This window comes from Misgurnus anguillicaudatus, chromosome 7, assembly GCF_027580225.2.
Source record: "Misgurnus anguillicaudatus chromosome 7, ASM2758022v2, whole genome shotgun sequence".
NCBI classification, from domain to species: Eukaryota; Metazoa; Chordata; class Actinopteri; order Cypriniformes; family Cobitidae; genus Misgurnus; species Misgurnus anguillicaudatus.
Window position 1 is genome coordinate 36,638,756 of NC_073343.2, and position 20,793 is coordinate 36,659,548.

At 39.4% G+C, this 20,793-nt stretch overlaps 2 protein-coding genes across 5 annotated transcripts in view; one reads left to right on the forward strand and one right to left on the reverse strand.

Moving 5' to 3' along the window:
- Window positions 1-20,793, reverse strand: part of dnajc17 (DnaJ (Hsp40) homolog, subfamily C, member 17) — a 35,528-nt gene that overhangs the window by 3,603 nt on the left and 11,132 nt on the right. The window contains exons 8-10 of the mRNA XM_055172951.2: window positions 20,121-20,198; window positions 18,629-18,709; window positions 17,688-17,810 (exon numbers count right to left, since the gene is read on the reverse strand). Coding sequence (XP_055028926.1) covers window positions 17,688-17,810; window positions 18,629-18,709; window positions 20,121-20,198 — 282 coding nt within the window. The remainder of the gene's footprint in view (window positions 1-17,687; window positions 17,811-18,628; window positions 18,710-20,120; window positions 20,199-20,793) is intronic.
- Window positions 7,807-11,305, forward strand: LOC129418040 (cdc42 effector protein 3). 4 transcript variants are annotated; one of them, XM_055172952.2, is made up of 3 exons: window positions 7,808-8,239; window positions 8,454-8,623; window positions 10,074-11,305. In XM_055172952.2, exon 3 carries the CDS (start codon window positions 10,124-10,126, stop codon window positions 10,697-10,699), a length of 576 nt encoding a protein of 191 aa, XP_055028927.2. In that variant the 5' UTR covers window positions 7,808-8,239; window positions 8,454-8,623; window positions 10,074-10,123; the 3' UTR covers window positions 10,700-11,305. The 4 variants fall into 4 exon arrangements, with proteins under 4 accessions (XP_055028930.2, XP_055028927.2, XP_055028928.2 ...); XM_055172953.2 differs by having other exon boundaries at window positions 8,537-8,623; XM_055172954.2 differs by having other exon boundaries at window positions 8,541-8,623.

A 20,793-nucleotide genomic window follows, 5' to 3' on the forward strand; every position in this document is an offset into this window, starting at 1 on the left:
AAGCAGAACAATGACGTTCATGCTTTCCATTAGTAAACCAGATCTTACAGCCACACCATCATTATTTACAGCACACACTAAAACGACATGTGCATTAATAACATATAAATCAATTTCATAATGCAAAACCTTTAGAAAGGATCACAGCGCCTGCATCTGGTAGCCATCACATCACAGTTTTCCCCCAAGGCCAGACAAACACAAGACACCCAAGACGTCTGGAGATAACTGGAGAATGTGAGAAGACTAAAAGGAATGACTGACAACCAGAAGATCTCACACTCATTCAAGTTAACATGAAAGGCATTGGATCTCTGGGAGAGTGTGAAGGAACCCAGCACATGGATGTTCTCAAACACGCTGAGGTACGAGTGCTGAAAACCCAAGAGCATTACACAGAGAGATGTTTCTTTCAACAACGTCCATAAGAGGTGGTCTGCTCACAGTCTGCTAAAGAAAAAACGTTCAGAAGTTATTTTTTCTTTTACCCTCATCCATATCTGTCGACAGACTGTGGTTAGCTTGATAAATGATAGCCCAACACTTTTTTAGAGGTTAAGGGACATGTGTGTCCAGCCCTTTACATTATCACAAAAACAAAATTGCAGCAATGATGATTACGAACACAAAAACAAAGAGCAACAGAGAGAGAAATGAGATTATAAAAAACAGATCATATGACCGCAGAGATAACAGAACAGTGTGACAATGTGACAAAAAACTTCCAAGATTTGTGTAACGACTAAGCTCCTTTCGCCAGCAAACACAAGCCCAACATTATAAGCCCATGCACGGACAACGCAGAGACAATGCAGAGACAACAACAGAGACAACACACGGACAACACAGAGACAACACAGAGACAACACAGGGACAAAACAGGGACAACACCAGGATAACAACAGGGACAACACCAGGATAACAACAGGGACAACACCAGGACAACAACAGAGACAACACATGGGACAACGCAGAGACAACAACACAGACAACAACAGAGACAACACATGGGACAACGCAGAGACAACAACACAGACAACAACAGAGAAAACACAGGGACAACACAGGGACAACACAGGGACAACAACAGAAACAACACAGGGACAACATAGGTACAACACAGAGACAACATAGGGACAACACAGAAACAATGCAGGGACAACACAGGGACAACACAGACACAACACAGAGAAAACACAGAGACAACAACAAAGACAACACAGGGACGACAACATAGACAACAACAGAGACAACACAGGGACAACACAGAGACAACAACAGGGACAACACAGGGACAACGCAGAGACAACACAGGGACAACATAGGGACAACACAGAAACAACGCAGAGACAATGCAGGGACAACACAGAGACAACACTGGGACAACACAGAGACAACACAGGGACAACACAGAGACAACACAGGGACAACACAGGGAGAACACAGGGACAACAACAGAGACAACAACAGAGACAACAACAGAGACAACACAGGGACAACACAGGGAGAACACAGGGACAACAACAGGGACAACAACAGAGACAACAACAGAGACAACGCATGGGACAACGCAGAGACAACAACAGAGACAACACAGAGACAACAACAGAGACAACACAGTGACAACACAGTGACAACACAGTGACAACACAGAGACAACAACAGGGACAACACAGAGACAACACAGAGACAACACAGGGACAACATAGGGACAACGCAGAAACAATGCAGAGACAATGCAGGGACAACGCAGAGACAACACAGGGACAACACCTGGACAACACTTGGACAATACAGAGACAACACCAGGACAACAACAGAAACAACAACAGAGACAACACAGGGACAACACAGGGACAACAGAGACAACAACAGAGACAACAACAGAGACAACACAGAGACAACACCAGGACAACAACAGAAACAACAACAGAGACAACACAGAGACAACACAGAGACAACACAGGGACAACACAGGGACAACACAGAGATAACACCAGGACAACAACAGAAACAACAACAGGGACAACACAGGGACAACAACAGAGACAACACAGAGACAACACCAGGACAACAACAGAAACAACAACAGAGACACCACTGGGACAACACCTGGACAACACCAGGACAACAACAGAAACGACAACAGAGACAACACAGGGACAACACAGGGACAACACAGGGACAACACAGGGACAACACAGGGACAACACCTAGCAAACCATCACAATAAACAATTCTTTCTTCAAGTAACTAACTGCAGGCTTTTATACAAATCATTTAATAGAGTATTATCTGTACATACAACGCTAAATACTAAATCTGCTCGTGAAAAAAGAAACCAGCAGCTTTGAGTCTTCACTTTGTTATTGTGTTGATTTACGCTTGATATAAAGAACTAAGAGATCAGACTGTAATGTCTTTTTGTGGACAAGCTGGTCATCATTCACTGTCTCTGATTGTTTTCAAAACATGCACGACTTTCTTTCATCCTCGACACGTTCATGGGATAAACTGCACAAATAGTTTCCAAACAGAAATGAACAAATAGTTTCATGACCCAGATTAAGCAAGGATGTGTTTATAAAGCCAACATTACCGCTTCTGTCGTGATCACACGGAGGAGAGCTGGGGTAAATTTACATGAAATATCATATGGACATAATTATATGATATTCCTTATAATTACATGGATAAAAGGAAGTATGTACATTTTTCAAAAAATACTCTGTTATGTCATGTGGGTTTGGAAGAAAGTGAAGCCAATGATGCCAATTTTCATTTTTTAATAATCAAAAATGTGATCTCCCCAGAATATTGTCTCCATGAACACACACAAAGTCAAAAGAGCAGAGAGAACATTGTCAATCTTCAATATAATAACTTCTGGATTTGAACCTTTAGCGCTGCTGTGGAACGGCTCCACATCATGTCCAGAAAGGCCAGCCAACAGCTACACGAGACAGATGCTTTGAAATATTCACTAGATCATATAATCGCATACTGATTTTTGATCCTAGCTCATTTATTTAAACCCTCAATGGCATGTCACATATAATGCAGTAGAATGGATCTATATACGGCCGCTATTATCCATTTAAACCTGGCACTGCTGTGAGGAATCACATGAAATAACCTTGACATCTCATCCCATTCATGCGCAATGAACAAACTGTGTATGAACATGAAGCCCAAATATTGTTATATCTTCTGCACGACTCCAAGAAAATCCAAACAGTACATTCTTGAATTTAATAATCACATATAATAGAGTGCCAGGAGATGTGGGAAGGCATACACACACACACACACACACACACACACACACACCCCACTATAAAAAGAGATTTCTAACGTTAACCTGATGTGAAATTAAAGAAATAAAGATTAGCAGTGCCAGTTGCCTATCTAGACAGGACTCACAGATGCCCTCTTGACACAAAGGCTAAAAGATAGTGAAGAAAAAGCAATCCCAGAATGCACTGCAATGAGAATCCACTCAAGATATATTCTTGACTTTTTCTACATTTTTTAACACAGTATTTTATGCTTTTTAGAGCAGGGGTTTTCAAACTTGACCTAAGTACATATAACTTTAAGTACATATAATTTAATAAGACATTTATTGTTTATTGTTGTTATTGGACCTTCATCTGGTTTTTTGCATATGGGTTCTCAGTTTTCTGATATAAGAGTCACATGACTTGCAAATTAAACAAATAAAATATATATTTTGTTAGCAAATGTTTTATTTAAAAAAAAAATAATTTTACATTTTATGATTTAATACATTTATTTATTTGTAATTTAATCAACCGTGTTTCATCAACACGCATCCCCCTGCAATTCCCTTACGAACATGCCGTGTTCAAAATATCGATACGGCGATACATCATCATGAACTCCTGATGATCGTCATGAACTTGTGCATCGATGCAGCACCTTTTGTATCGATTCTGATGCACTTTTAAAGGTAGAGTAACGAATCGCAGTTGATCAGTGATCCTATAGAAAGGACGCATGAGACTTGCATAGTACATAAATGAAAAGGTAACAGGTGTATACTTGACTTGGTTGGCGTGTTTCATTCTCTTTTAAAGATCGGATGGGGGGCCCCATAGATACTTTCGCCTTGGGCCCCCAATTTGCTAAATCCTCAACTGTGGGTAGCATACTTATGTTGCAATAGTTATGGCGCTTTTCCATTGCATAGTACCCCACGGTTTGGTTTAGTTTGGGTCAGGTCAGCTTACTTTTGGGAGCTTTTCCATTAGGTGCACAACGTGGTACCCGATACGTTTTTTCGTACCACCTCGGTTGGGGTTCCAAGCGACCTGAGCTGATACCAAACGTGACGTGAAAACACTGTAGATCACTGATTGGTCTGACAGAATCGTCACTACAGCGTCATCACTATATGTAAAGTTTAGCTTTACCTCAGTGTAATAGCTTGCGCTGTCTCGAGCAAACATGTTGTCTTCTGTGCTCTGCTAAGTTTCCAAACTCCATTTTAGCGATAAAAACATCCACAGAATCAGAGAATCAGGGACACCATAACAGTTTATTTCCATTCTTGCAGTTTGTGGCGGAACATTCGCGACGCGCACATTCGCATAGATGCTTAAATGCAACTATGAGGCTCAGCGGAGCGCCCACTGGTGTTTGAACAGAAACTGTCATATGAGACAGAGGTAGTGATAAACGCGATGTGCAAACATCTATTTGTGGGGGCATATTTTAATTGTGTGGCGGACTGAGAAATAAAGAATGTATGGGAATGTACAACAACGCTCTTACTTGTATGATGTCACAGCAGTAGGCAGCACAAATATAACGACATGCCTATTATCCCAACTATTGCGAAGTGATACTAAACTTGATGGAAAAGCTTACCACGCCAAAGTGAGGTGAGCTGACCCGACCCAAACTAAACTAAACCGTGGGGTACTATGCAATGGAAAAGCGCCATTAGCCAGTCTGGAACCGAGCTGATTTAAACCACATCTCTGTGTGACACTTGCATTACATGTGAACGGCCCCTACGCTAATTGGATTTTGTCTCTCTCCATGTCTCGTCCTCGACCTTGAGGACAATGAAACAAACAGACAAGTTCTGGTAAATGTGAAGGTCGGCACACCTCTGATCTACTGGCCGTCCTTCAACGTGATACCCAGCTGATGCCTGACCAACGACCACTGGCAGAACCCGCTTAATCTCCTTATTCGTTTACATTTTATATATATAAAATGTAAACGAATAAGGAGATTAAGCGGATTAATCTCCCAAGGGTTTTTTCCTCCTAGGACTTTTCCCCTGGCTAAAAAGTCAGGTTTTTCTCCTAGGGGGTTTTTCAACCCGGGGAGTCAGCCGTCATTGGCTTAACTTAGCACCCTCTTCTATACATTATATTATTAATACGCTCACTTATAATGTTGATTTATAGATGCATCAAATTCTGCTGCTTATGCTATCTGTATAATGTTATGCTATCTGTCGATTTTGTCTATGCTTTTCCCTGCTTCTATTAATGTAAAGCTGCTTTGAAACAATTACCTATTGTGAAAAGCCCTATATAAATAAAATTGAATTGAACTTTCCGTGTCCGTCTTGGGCATGCACATGTCTGCACATATTGCCTAACGCCACCTGCTCTCTCTGTAAAATTAGTATAAAAGCACAGACATCTTAACCTAAACTGCTGCAAAAAATTGCACATCGTCTCGTAAGATCTATTGGGCACATTTAAAATCAATAAAGCCCGCACTGCTTTATTAGTCGCTCTCTTATAATACAGTAAAGCATTTGGGAAGAAAGATGACAAAAAGTGTGTCTCTAAGAGAAGAGATATAGAGCTACTACAGCTATCACATTAATAATCTGATTTCTATAGAGAAATAGTATTTAGTCTGACTGTGTATATATATATTCATAGATATAGAGGAATGATATGAGAGAAGACTATAATGCCTAGTAAGGTACTATCTTTGTAAAATGCTCTAAAGCAATGTAAATTAAGTACTGTAGCTCTGAAATTGTATGTCTTTCTATGAGTTCCCCAAAAGCTAATAAATGAATGGCAAAATCACAACTGTCACAACACTGCTTATTCAATGTAAAATTAACAGACAATAATGTTACTAAATTAAATTCTGAACAAAAATGTCATTTAATATTGTGATGCACATCGTATAGTGGCCTTGTATCGGGATATGTATCGTATGGGGAAATTGTTGACGATACACGGCCCTACGAACTTAAGAGACAGTTTTAAAGTATTGTGTTAGCTTAGCAACAAAATGGGGCCTTGGAGGTCAGCTTGGTTTCAAAGCTGATGATTCTTGATTTTATGCGACTCAACAAGTCCAAAAAGTCAAACCTGTAGAATCAACATGAGATGGTTTTTATATAATCTCGAATTTAGGAACTGTTTAGGTGTTTATAGATGAACCCTTAAAAACTATATACAAAAAAGAACATCAACAATTCAAAAAGCACTCAAAGTTTTGATCTGCCAGCATTTCCCAGCAGCAAGAAAAACACTGTGCATTAAAAGGTACAAGAAGTAAAAACACTCAAGAGTCTGGATCAAACTCAAACTTATGATTCTCAATAATAAAGCCAAAGTAATCAAGCACTTCTCCAAATGCATTCCAGAAATAACATGAACATTTTTTTTTACCTTGAACTTCTGCCGCTTCTGCTGTGGACGTTTGGCCCGAGACAGCGAAACCCACTTCAGATACTGTATTGATTATCTGTTTGCATGAAAGCGTTTCATGTCGAAGGCAGGGAGGAGTCACCAGCTTGTTGAAATTCACAGTTCCAGTTCTGCATAAATGTTATGATGAAGAGCTGATGTTTTGTTTATGTGAATGATTGCATGCGTGGAGAAAGACCTGGTTCTTCTGAAGCTGATGAAGGCAGGACGGCTGTTTGTTTACTGGACGCGTTTTAAAGGACTCTGACCGAAAAGCAATTATGAGAAGAAAACTGCCACAAGATTAAAACTCTGAATCTGGCCTTCATCCGGAAACCGACCGGGAGCCATTTCATAAACTTGTTTAGAACAAAGAAATACAAAAAAATATATAATTATTACTTGAAGGTTCCTGTAACCAAGCCTCTTTATTTGTACAAGATTTTAGTGAACACAAAGAGAGCACTTGACAAACTGAGTCAGAAGAGCAGGTTACAGCCTCTCTCTCAGACTCATATTTCATCACTGGACATTGCACCATTTGGAAACAACATTGAGATGGGCAAAGTTAATGACAAATTTCCTAAATAGACTGAAAACGGCTGTTCACAGATGCAGACTGCACAAAAAAATTGAAATCAAATGCTCCAACACTGACCTATTATACAATATCAATAAAAAGATATTCTTTAACATCCAGTTTAGGATTAATCCACAGCTAAACATCACACTAACTACCTGCCATTATTTTACAAGTTAAAACGAGTGTCCTGAATTTGGCTGTGATAAGCTGCATTGTAAGTTAATGGTCTGAAGTTTGTCCGGGTGTATTTGAGAAGATCATCTGTGACTTTCGTTGCAAAACATTCCAGACATTTCCAACCATCAGCATGAGAAACTCCCTTTAAATGTCAGACAAAAATGACATGTTATCGATTCTACTAGGAAAAACAACAATAGTAACTCTTGAGACAAAAGAAATAGTATTGCATGTAACAGCGTGGGTGTGCGGGCTGAAATAACTTCATGTCAACAGAAATTGTGCAACACTGGGCGGCCTGTACATACATGTCCCAGAGCCATAAACCTCTTTCATTTTAACTTAATGCTGAAAGAGCTTAAACAAAGTCTACAGGGAACAGCAGAGAGACACAATGACATAAACATTAATGATCACAGACAGTCTCTTTAATCCTACAGCCTGTGCCTTTATCTCCTGTGAGGTGAGAAATCAGAGAGCAAGACAGCACAGGTGAGACGGCGCAGGTGAGACAGCGCAGGTGAGACAACACTTCCTCTAAAGACTGTTGCCAGGTGTGACATCACTGCAGATCAAACAAACAGCGAGGAAAGAGGAAGGTCTGGAGGCAGGACAAACTCTACCTCACCTGTAACTCATTCATTATGACTTCACCTGAATGACACAACAATCTCCCGACAATCTGTCTCTCTGGACTTTAACATCGGGATCGAAACAGGAATAAGCACCTGGTGCCATGAACACAAGAAGATTTCTTCCAGTAAAGAGATTTTGAGTTACGGTAAGAGAAATCTCCATTTGCCTGGAGTAACATTTCGTTTACTTCCACTATCTCACTTCCACCATCATAACACGCAATAAAAGTCTGTATTAATACGCGATTGTTCATATTCTAAAAAGATTTCATTATTTACTGGGATGACGTGTTAATGTTACTAGTTTTATATTTCAGCCAAACCAGTTTATCTTAACAATGCTTGATTGAATTATTTCAGGATGATTTAATGAGGTTTGTTGCGGTAGTGATTAAAGACTCAGATTCGGATTATAGTCTTTACAAGTCTGGTCCTGTTGGCAGAAAGGCATCAGGCGATCGCAGGTTTCAGTGTCTTGACATTTAGATGTGGGTGTGAGAACTTCACATTATACCTGCACACCTTTCCAGGTAAGACATTTCAGACAATTCCAGATAGAAAAAAAACGATAGATTCTTGATATGTGGATAATTCTTACCAAACTATAACTAATATAGACAAGTGAGTGTTTTCTCTATAATAGGTGTTTTTATGGTGGCAGTCCGTGATGAAGTTGTTTTAAGGCTTTATTAGTTAAAATACTACATTTCCTTCCAAAACAATCAAGCGTTTTCCTCCCTGCCGTGTGTTGCATGTTTCTAAAGGAATGTCATTATGTTCGGACTCCTCGTCTCCTGCTGATACTAAAGAGCAGATTAAACCTTTATTGGCCAACAAAACATGTTTCTGTAGTGCCGTACAGATTTAAAGAGCGAAGCCTGCGAGTCACGCACGCTGATCTAATGTGTGAGGAAGCGTAAAACGCATAAAACAGAGGTGTGACCGTCCGCTGCCAAATTCATACGTACTCTAGCAAAACAAATGGGACTCATTAACCTGTATATATGAAAATATGGATATGTTTAAACTTCACGTGTTTTATGAGAAGACTAGAACAAAAATATCATAACTTTACAAAGAAACACTTTAAAATTATTTATATGAAAACAAGACACTGAAGAATATAAATGACCTGTGGCTGGAGTACAGTGTGGTTCTGGTACCTGCGCTCAATTCTTGATTAAATCAAAACTTCATTCCTGTGCTGGTTTGGCAACTCTTTCCTGTTTCAATCCCACTCCTGGATCAAATCAAAACAAGTTCATGTTGGGAAGAAATACGAGGTTTCTTTTTAAAGCAGTCTGTCCCAAAATCAAAGGTCAATAATATCCCGCAGGCTGACAGCAATGATTGTTTGAGGAAATCTACAGAAAGTATTTAAATATATGGTGGAGTATTTTAAACGGGGCTGAGGGTACCGCTAGTAGCCGTCAGACATTTATTCAAAGCACATTTTTGGCTGTGCAGAAATCGTATGTGACCTTTACATAATACAAACACAACCAGGTTTCCAGCAACACGCATGTCTGTTTAAAATAAAAGAGAAATGTTGCACAATTATAATGGGATATATAGAGTAATAATCAAATGTGTGGCTTGAGAATCAAACCCATGATCTTTACACTGCTAGCACAGTGCAAGAGGAACACTGTTTGCTCTTTAACAGAAATGTCTTTGATGTGGTTTCAAGCGATTAGCACAAAATCTAGATTTATAGAAGAGATCGTTTGTTTTATTACTAGTTGGTTTATTGTGTCATGCTGGGTTAAGATGTAGTGTAATTGTTCACACTAAAAAGCTTATTGTCGTCGGAGCATGGGCAGTGGTGCAGATGCACTTTTCCCAACACGAGTTCGAGGCCCGGCTTGAGGTCCTTTGCCGATCTCGTACCATACTGTCTATCTAATAAAGCCAAAAAACAAAACTTAAAAAAAGCTTATTGTTAGTTCTGATAAGAATTCTGTTCTTCTGTTATTTCAGAATCAACATTTCTATCTTCAATGTTCTCAAACTACTAAAGAAAGATCTGAATGATTAAGATGCCACTGAGGACATCACTACACCGCAAACCAGAGTCTGGTAAATGGACAAGGAGATGGTCAAAGCGAAAAGAGGTTCTGTCAGTAAACATGATCAGTCTTCCTCTGGGAGACTTCAGACACCTCTCGCACATCAGTTCTGACAGCGGGGTGGACAGAAGCTTTGGAGATCTCTCTTTCTTACAGGCGGGTCACAGTCTGCTCCTCAAGAGCTCTCAAAGCGAGCAGAACCTCTTCCTGGCCTGCGCTCCGCCACCGAAGCCTCCCCGTCTGAACCCGGAGGAGGAACGCCGCAGTCCCGTATGGGAGGACGCACCTGTCGTTCAAAAGCAGAAATGCAGCTCGATGCCACTTCTGGACAGCGAGGAGGTGGAGGAGCAACATTTACACCGAGAGCCAGCAAACAGTCCCGGTCGTGGAAGTCTCAGTTCTGGAAGAGATTCCATGCAAACAAACTCGGAGGAATCACAGCCGGATGAGACGGATACGGGGTTCACTTTCAATCTGGATCTGGGACCCTCGATTTTGGACGCTGTCCTGGAAGTAATGGACGATCTCCACCATTAGAAGCGTGATGGAGTATGAACTGTGAACACTGTAGGACACATCTGATCCCGGGACAATAATAACAATGACACTGAACATTTGCTTCATATTGCACAACTAAGAATTTCTTCCAGGAAATGTATGACTAGAAAAGTGTTTTTCAGACTGAAATGGGCTTTTTCTCCAAACCCCACACCCTTTTTTTTAATATGCCCTTGAAATCTGGTTTGTGCTGTTATATAAAGTTGTGTAAGAGTTTGCTGACCGTCTCTACTGAAGTCATTTTTCATTGCAGATAGAGATATATTCCTGATACAGCATTAGTTAATGTGTGATGAAATCTAGCTAATAATTAACCAGATTTTATTTCACCAATTCAAATGTAAACTAGGTGTCTGTATTTGCTTCCCAAGCACCGCACCTTTACATAACCACACGATACTGTACTGTATGTCAAAAACACTGTAAAGATTTTAAAAATTGTGAAATTCAACCTGGATGGTAATAAGAATCTAATGTCTATATACTGTACTGTACTGTATATCATGCTTATCAGCTTGCCAATGGTTTTATTGCTTCAATAATTCAACAGAAGTCTAAAGGCCAAATAAAACACGCTTCATTTTATAGCCAGCAATCACTGCATGTAAGGGTGAGCAAGGCACAAACTAACGCAGGGTTAATTTTAACATGGCTACTTTATATATTTCTGAGAAATCTTTGGTCTTTTTGAGGATCTCCTGTGAATTTGTGAAAAGTTTTGATGTGTTTAAGTTAAGATATTCAACAAAGAGTGTTTTGGAGGCATACAAGTAAATTTCTTCATGTTATGGTTTTAATTTCTGAGTTGGGTGTGCAAGTCACCAAATCCAACCTTATATTATTTTAATCACTGTCTTGTTATCTAAAACATAACACCAATTTAAAACATGTCAACAACTCCTGAATGGATGAATGTGTGGAAATCTATCTATTATAGGCCGATGTAGAAACAATATCCATCTTTACTATATAGACAGAATCTGATTGAATTATTTGTGTTTAAACTACATTTTCTAGCAGGTGTAACAACAAACCCTCCGTTTCTTACAATGAACCTCACCTATGGGGTAACGTTTGCACTCCTGACACTTTCGGTGTAATTGTACGATAACGGTAGATCACACAAACAAACTTTAAGTGTTCATTTGTAGCAGAGATGTGTGTGTTGAATGTGTAAAAAATGATTCATCCAAATTAAATATTTTTTGAATAATAGAGACAGTCAAAATCAAAAAGCGTTACTCCTCCACATGTTAATATTTCTCAGCACTCCTCAGTTTCCTACATATGCAAGATGTTAAGAAGAGATTATCTGACACGTCTACCACCTGGCTGAAATGAATGTTTTGTCTGTGTCACCACCACAATAATAAAAGATTTTATCCATAGACTCTTTATACAAAACAATTGTGCAATCCAGAGACCAACTACATGATGCCATTTCTATAGCAGAATAACCTCCAGACTAAAGCATTAAGTAAATCTGAGTGATATCTTCAGATGTTTAAGGTGTTGTTCTGGAGACATCAGTAAACCTCATGATGAGGATCTGAACAAACACATCAGACTTCACATCATCATTAAACTTTCCTTCTTTTTTCTTTTTCTGCTTAACCACAGTTTTTTTCTGTAAATACAATGTAAAGTTATTATGAAATAAATACAATGTTTACTTGTAGATAAAGACATCACCATACAGTATTTGAAATCTGCTCTGCAGGAAAATAAGTTAAGAGCTGCCTGCTGTGACCTTCATGCATTAAAGGTAGGGTAACAGATTTGATCCTGAAACATTTTTAGTAATGCTGGTTAAAAGTCTCCTTACATCCTGATAGTAATCACTGTGTTAAGTTGTTTAAATGTATTTGTAGAAATTTATATTATCTGTGAAAGGCGTAGGACCAAAAAATGTTCAACAAATCATAGATTTCGGTCCGAACGGACGTTTCCATTTTTGTCCCTCATACGTAAGCGTAATTTGAATGCCAACCGCCCAGCGAGTCCACGCAGACACCATACGTCATCGGCGCGTTCACGTGCGCTCACCTCCTGCCTGTAAACAGTGAGAACAGCAAACTTTTCTGCTAAATTGACAACCTACACAGGAGGCACAAAACTAAAGGCATCTTTTATAACAACAACAGCAAAAACTGCCTGGATCAGCAAGAGCAAAAACCGAAATGAACATCGGTAACTTTACTGCTTTACCACGAGATGCAACAGCTGCAGGAGCTGCAAAGGGTCTGAAAGAGTCGTTGCACTGTTTATTTTGGTAAGGTAGGTACGCGATATGTTTGTATTGAGATGGATTCAGATATTCTACTTTGATGAAACATTGTGTTGCTTATGAAATTTGTGTTAGTTTACGGATTAGCGTAACGATATAGTTACTACGTCTACACAACCGAACGTGTGCTTAAACTAATTCTGATGTAAACCAGTTGTTTGGTTATTTTGGCAGTGTTATTCACTTTGTACTGCAAAGTTTTCTCACTGCTGAATGAGACATGAGATGTGACCTTCTGATTGTGCGTGTTCATGTGTTTTGAAAGAGGCGTGACTTTGGATGGCGATTTGACTTGAGGGTGGGATCGGGATTTCATTGCTAGGCGGCTACCATTAGCATTTTTCAAAATGTGTTACCCTACCTTTAATATTGCATGAGAACATGATGTACTTTTGAGGTACGAGTTATATTTTTCTTTGTGATTTATGTTTCTTGAGCACAGAAAAGCTCAAATCAATCAATCAATGGGTAAGAAGAATCGATAGAAAAATAAACTTTGAAAGAATCTGAAACTAAAGTCAAGAGGAACTGAAAAGCGATAACAGACCGCAGACAGGAGCAGCCGCTGTACTTCTTTACTACTGACATTAAAACAATGAACATCATGCAATAACCAGCAAAGGCCATTACTGAATTTGACCCGATCCCAAAAACCTCTCAGAAGCATAACACACGCTACGTGCTGTTCATCATCAAAACCAGGCCGTTTCCAGCAGAAACCCAACAGACTATGACATGCAAGATCCTCCACCGCTTACAAACCCAAACCCAAAACACGCGATGCAGTCGCACCACACGCATGGAACACAACACGACCCCTCGCGTGCTGATCACCTAACACCACATACAAATCATTATGAGATTCAACTTTAGCTTCTGCACGTCAATATACATCAACCTAAACATAGACAATATTTTCATTTCATGAAAAAAACTGTTTGCACATAAAGAGCCTGCCAGAGATCATGTTCACAACTAGACCATCAATTTCACAATTACAGCTGCATCATTTCATAACTTACTTATCTGATACTCTGGCTCGCGTCAAAATTTATTACCAACATACAAACTTTTGGATCCGCTCACATTTATCATATCTACAAGTTTTATAGTTTTAAAATATATAAAAATATAGCGTGGTATAACCTCACAGATTAATACAGTCAGTGAATAAAATCCAGAGAAAGCAGAGAAACACACAGATATGAATCTTTGTTTCTTCATTGAAGCGCTCAAGCATCGCCACTGTCCATCGCTGCTCAGTCCAAAACATTATTTAAACCACCACAAAAGCCAAACTAACCAGCGACCGCTAACACAAGGTCAATGACCGCGTTATTATTCCCAGAAACTTCTCTTGGATCTCAACGTAGGGAACGAGAACCAAACTTGGTTTCGGCCAAGTGCAAATCAGGACCCACAGCAGACAGTGAGGATTTATTTTGGGCAGAATTGTGTGACTGTAAAAGGAAAAGTGCTCAAATCCTTCTGCTTCATGTCATTCCTGGCAAAAATCTCGACGCTTTTGACAGGAAATAAAAACAGAGACAAAACATTAAAACAATAAACATACTGAGATCACAATCTCAATGCACAGATTCGCGGTTTTACACATCGGATTTTGTGATCTTGGTGGACGCTGTTCAAGATCTTCATATCAACCCAACATTTCAAATCTCTAAAAGACTAAAAAGTATTTTGTGTGTAAGTAACGCTGCTGCTAACCTATGGCTTGATAAAAACTGGGCTTCAAATGGTTTGGCTAATCAAGAACACTGCTGTTCGCCTACAAATGCTATAAGCATTCATTTAAGAAAATAAACAAAAATCCCAAAACCTCTTATTAGTCATTTATATCAGCGTCCAAGAAATTTCTCAAGCGTCCATAATTCACACATCACACACGCGCCTTGAGAAGCACAGCGCGGAGGAGTGATACAAAATACAGACAACTGCAGGGGTGAAACTAAATCCAATCCAAATAATGTAGATTTATTATCAAAGCCGTGCACAGGGAACAATTACACGTTACACAGACGCCATTAATTCAAGCTCAACTCGACAGGAGAACCAGAAAATCTCGCCGGAGGCTCCGACGTGGCTGCAGACGTTCAGTGTAAGAGACATACGAGAAGTGATTTACCTCAGATGTTAAATATCAAAATTTATTGACTTTCATGCTGGGATTATTTCTACATACTTACATCAGAACACTTAACCAAAAAAAACCTTAAAGGCACAGTATGTAAGATTTTAGCATTAAAACATCTGAAAATCAATAGCACAGCGGTAAATATTTTGTTAACATGGATAACTTTCATTATCCAAAATGTTTAAATCCAGAAAACTTGCAGCTCGTAGGGTCACTGTTGTTAAGGGTGTCATGTCCTTGTTTTTGATGTGACTGGACGTGGAACTGCGCAGACTTCTGAGACATCATGTTCATTTGACATGTGCCTCACAGTGAACTGGTAGCAGTTAGCCATTAAGATGCATTGTGGTGCATTATGGGTAGTGATTGACAATACAGATTTTTTTAATAACCGAAAGCGATACCAAATATTTGGTTGCTTATGTGCCCGATAACCAATATGCTGAACCGGTTTTTATTTCCTGTTATACTTCTTTTTGACACAATTACTCCAACACTACTGATTCTCAACAAACCCTAATAATAATAATAATAACAACAACAATCACTGCCTCTTAGCATACAACGTAATAAATAGAGGCGTCTGAAAGAGTGAAGATAATATTAATTTAATAAATAATATTACTGGAATAATACATTTTCAGGAAAGTAACAAACAAAACAACTTTTATGAATTTCTTAACTGGTATTTTATGTCAAAATAATTAATATTTTGATGTTATATTTTATGAAATGGTTGTTGACAAAGCGCTGTTTATTTATGCATTTACTCACGCATTAACTGTATTAAACTGACTGATCAGTTTACTTTCTTAGCCAAGCTGCATACATTGCGTATCAGGCATTTATAATGCATCTCATCTGTGCATTAATGTCTGTTATGTTAAATAAGTTGATTAATTAAAGCAAAGTAAGTATACGCAAAGTTCTTTTAATGAAGTCACACCACCATCATATTTGCTGTACACGCTGTTATTATTGTTGTAGTCTGCTCTCCTCAGACGCTGTGATGAAATGATAGACCTCTAACCGGGATCACATATTGTGCCTTTAAATGAGCTATTAAAGTGAATAAATGTGAAACCATATAGACAACCAGCTCCTCTAAAACCCTGCTGCCTTGCCAGAAGTCTGCTCTTGCTGACAGAAGAAGTTTCTCTATGTGTCTATGCCACTTCTCCAGAAACTTGGGGTTACATGGATTCTCTGCCAGACCCTTGAAACGCTTTCAGTTGACCTTGGCCAGCATGTAGAATGTAATCACAAACGCTCGCCTCTCCGTTCAGTGACACGACTCTTTCGCTGTGAGCTAATGTGAAAATGACCCCATTATAATCATGTTTTTCTTCACTAGCCTCTAGAAAGCCAAAAACTGATGAAGCGGTCTGAATATCGGCAACAAGAAATCAGTTTGCCATAATAGCGTTCGTGCATGCATGCATATTGTTCTGGGAAGTCCCAAAGATTGGACCACGACCCCAATCCAACCCCAAACAAATACGGACTATTAAAACATCTCAAAAGGGGAGATTATTAAAAGACAAATGGATTGAATTTTTTGATGTGCAGAGAATCTCCAGTGCTTGTGAAAAATCCTTAAGAACAAATGAAAATCTGGTTTACTGGCCGTAACACAGGCCCAAGACTAACAACACTCAGTTCATAAGGTTGAATTCTGGATTCACAATGCAACATTCATTTAGTGAAGCCATTTTCCATTAGGCTCCATATCTGCTAGTTTATTGGACATTATTAGAGGTCTGGAGGACTCCTGTCATGAGATCAGATCTTGAGATCTGTCCCAGTAAGTCGACTGACTCTAAAGACTGAGAAACGTGTGGAGGTACAAGGAGAGAAAACACGAGAGAGAGAGAGGCGGTATAAAGGAGAAGGGGGTTCAGGAGCCCTTCGGGGGCTTTTGGGGGGGTAAGATCTCGTGCCAGTCACACATTACACATGGCACTCCACCCCTCCCCTCCTCTCCCTCCTTCCTGCCGAGCGTTCAGTCGGAGTCTGGCGGGTCAGACATTAATGAGACGCGTGCTGGGGGTCCGGAGAGCCGCTCGCGTGCGTACAGCGTGAGCTCCAAGTCAAACAAACCCACCAAACACATTGTTCAAGGAAACTCACGGTCAGAGAACGAGAACGGTGGACATATTTGCACAGCAATATGAAAGCAAGACCTTGAATGTTTACATACTTTCCTTTGACAGATATATGAAATATGCTATTCAGCTTGAGCGCCAAATCCACGGGATCATATGGATGGCGGCAGTAACGTTACACTTTTAATACAATTTGTAAGACAGACACAGAAAGCCTCACGCACAGAAGCACGACCACCACATTTACGTGCACATTATTTTCCCATTAAGCCGTTTGTTCGGTTCAAGCCTGTATTTATGTAGTTAGGTTTGTAGCACAGTTCCACTGATATACAACATTTATCATCAGTTCTTCTTCTAACAGCATATGAATATTGTGCTTGTAAAGGTGGTAAATGATTGACAGGTAAACTGGTAAAATACCTGTGAGGAGGAGAAAACATCTGATGGTGTGTTAAGATGTGATGCTGGGTCAGGTTGACCCTCCAGCCATGTGATCTTCAGAGGATTTCCAGTCAGACCGCTCTCATTTCTGAACGCCAGATCCTGCAAATTAAAACATTCATTACATAAAACACTCTTCCTGTAAATTGAGGGTTTTTATCACCTAAAACTGAACTAGACAACCAAAACAAGATACATTAGTTACACACTTTTAAAGATATTGTGAGTGAGCATCAGATAATGAAAGTAAAAAGAGTAAAGATTTTAATGAATCAGTAGCCCCTATTTTTCTGATTAAAAAAATGATCCAATCTCTAACTGGAAAAACATTGTATGATCCAAACTTTGAGTTTTGTGACACATTAAACCACTATTAAATGGAGAATATATCCAGTGTGGAGATGAGCATGAATAGTTATCTTTTTTGTTTGTTAAAAAAACAACAGCATTAAAAACAAAACGACGAATAGCAGAGCAAACATTCTGGTCAGTGACCCTATAGGCTTTGTATTGGCAAAATTTGGCCCGTGGTGAAAACTAATTGAGTGTCCTTAACGTTGAGTGCCATTGTCTAATGTGATCTAAATAATATTTCAGAATCTGAACTTTATTGAAATTTCAGTTCAGTTAAAAGCAAATATTTGTGTTAATGATTGTAATTTCATTATTTTATGTATTATTTGTGTTTTGATGGATGTTTTGTCTCAATATTCTACATTAAAAGTAATGTCTTTTTTTATTCTGGCTACTTGCATTCATTTCAGGCTACCAAAAACGTGTGCCTGCCCCGAAGGTATTACAGTACTCAGAAAAATGGTAAGAGGGATTTGAGGGAAACAAACTTAAAGTCATTTGAAATACAATTTAGGCATGTTATTATGACATGAAACCAATATTGAACAATATGGAGAAATACTTACAGCCGATTTAACTGTGGCAAACTCAATGACAGCGCTACCGTTCTTCTTACTGGAGATTAAAATGTTCAACACGTCTCCATACTACAAAACAAATCATACAACACAACAGTTCACTAAAAACTACCATCAGTAGATATATTTAAGAAACATTTTTTCCCATCAGCCATAAGAGCATCTCTGTTTTTGTGTTCAGGGCCATGAGAAACCCTGGACCTGATGAGAATGTGTTCAAAAACCAGTCAGTATGTTTGAGTAATGTTTTGCTAATGGCGAGACTTTGTGTTTACTGTACTCCTGACAGAGAGCGAGAACATCCAGCAGGGTGGATGGGACTGAAATCAGCCGTTCTTCATCTTCAGATGCCTGCCAGAATGATTTCACATTAGGAATTCAGTATTTGACCTTCAACCCTCAGAGAGAAGAATGAAGTTCAGACTGACCAAACTCCTTTAAAACATCATAACAACGACCCGATACATTCTGTTCCTTCTTCTGAGAAACATGCGGGGGAGTCCATGATGGCAAGATTTTGAGGTGAACCGTTCATTTAATCCATTAGCATTTAGTTGGAAAAGACATTTCTGAGAATTTGAGGTCCCTGAGAATCTGTTTTATCGCTGTCTGGGAATGTATTTGACATTCAGAAGTAGTATGACGTGCCAACGGTGACACAGCAGCCAGAGAGTCCCGATGGATGCCTATTTCATATATCCAAACATTTCCAAAGCTTTCTTAGGCCTTGACCCGTGTTGGCAAAAGGCCGTACGCAGTAGACGTAAGACTCGAGGAGGCCAAAACACACACGGTTCAGCTCTCGCCGGAGTCTTTACATCAACTGTACTTGACATTTCCAATCGTTCGCTTAACGTGATATTTAGCGCCCACTTCGCTTCCATAACAGCACTATATTTTTACGAGTTGTTTACGCTGATGCCGACCAATAGATATGTGCGTGTAGAGGGACAATTGAATCAAACGAGAGACCTGACGTCATTAACGCCCTGGTTGGAGAGGGGGCGTCGGCGTACGGGGTGTGCAAGTGCGTGCCATCGGTTGCATGTGAAGAGCAGATTTCCTCGCAGATCTCCTGACGGTACTAAATGTGTCCGTGAAGCAGGGCAGTAACGGTGGCCTGCGCCGCTTTAAGAGGGCACTGCGCGGCCCGCGGCGTTTTGCTCTGCTACAAAACTTAATGGGGCTCACACACGGGGGGGAAATAAAAACTTTTTAATAGCTGACGTCATGCCAAGCCGAGACCCGCGGCGCTGGACACCAGACTGCTCTCATTAAGAACACAAAACTGTTTATTCACACACGAGGTCACTTTCTCACACCACTTTAAAACAACCTAACCTGGACTGGATAGACCTCCATGATGGCTCAGATTAAACCTCACGACCTTTAATCCGACCGGGACAGAAACACTTTTTTTTTAAACTGTGGCTATAAAACCAAATCTCCTGCAAACTAATGAATGTAAAAACTTTCTCACCTTCTGAAAGAGGTTTTGAAGACACTCTTGAGAATATCCTGCATTGCTTGCATCGTCTTTTTTACATTTCCACTTTAACTGAGAAATAAACAGAAAGCGAGAAAATCCGATTTGAATAAAATGATTGTTTAGCTCTGAATAAAAGCACAAATAAAACGAAAGATGAAATCTTACTGTGAGTAAAACCATCCTAAAAAATTCACATCCTGTAAAAAGATTTTTACTACAATAACTTAATTTCCCCCCTTGTCTTTCTGGGGTGAAATGCAATCCTGATTCAGTCTCCTTTGGCATCAAATTTAGTATGAACAAGATCTAATGAGAAACAGCAGAGAATCAGAGCTTTCATCTGAGCGTCTCCTATGAGAGTTAAGAAATAAAAACAATCATCTATAGATACGTCTGAAGCACAGATCTCTAAAGACAAACGCTGATGTAACACACCGTACATCAGCACAGAACTTATACCGGTGTTTATAGTTTCTAAAAGAGCAGACAAAGGTGAAGTGAATTCATCAGACGTGTTTAGATTTGTGTGAAATACATGAATGAGATTAAATACACTAACACATTAGCTAATGTCTTTTATTAAGATTTACTTAAGAGAACGAGTCCAGAAACATCTCATAAGACACCTGGATGTATACAGTGCAGTACGTTCACATTATCTCAT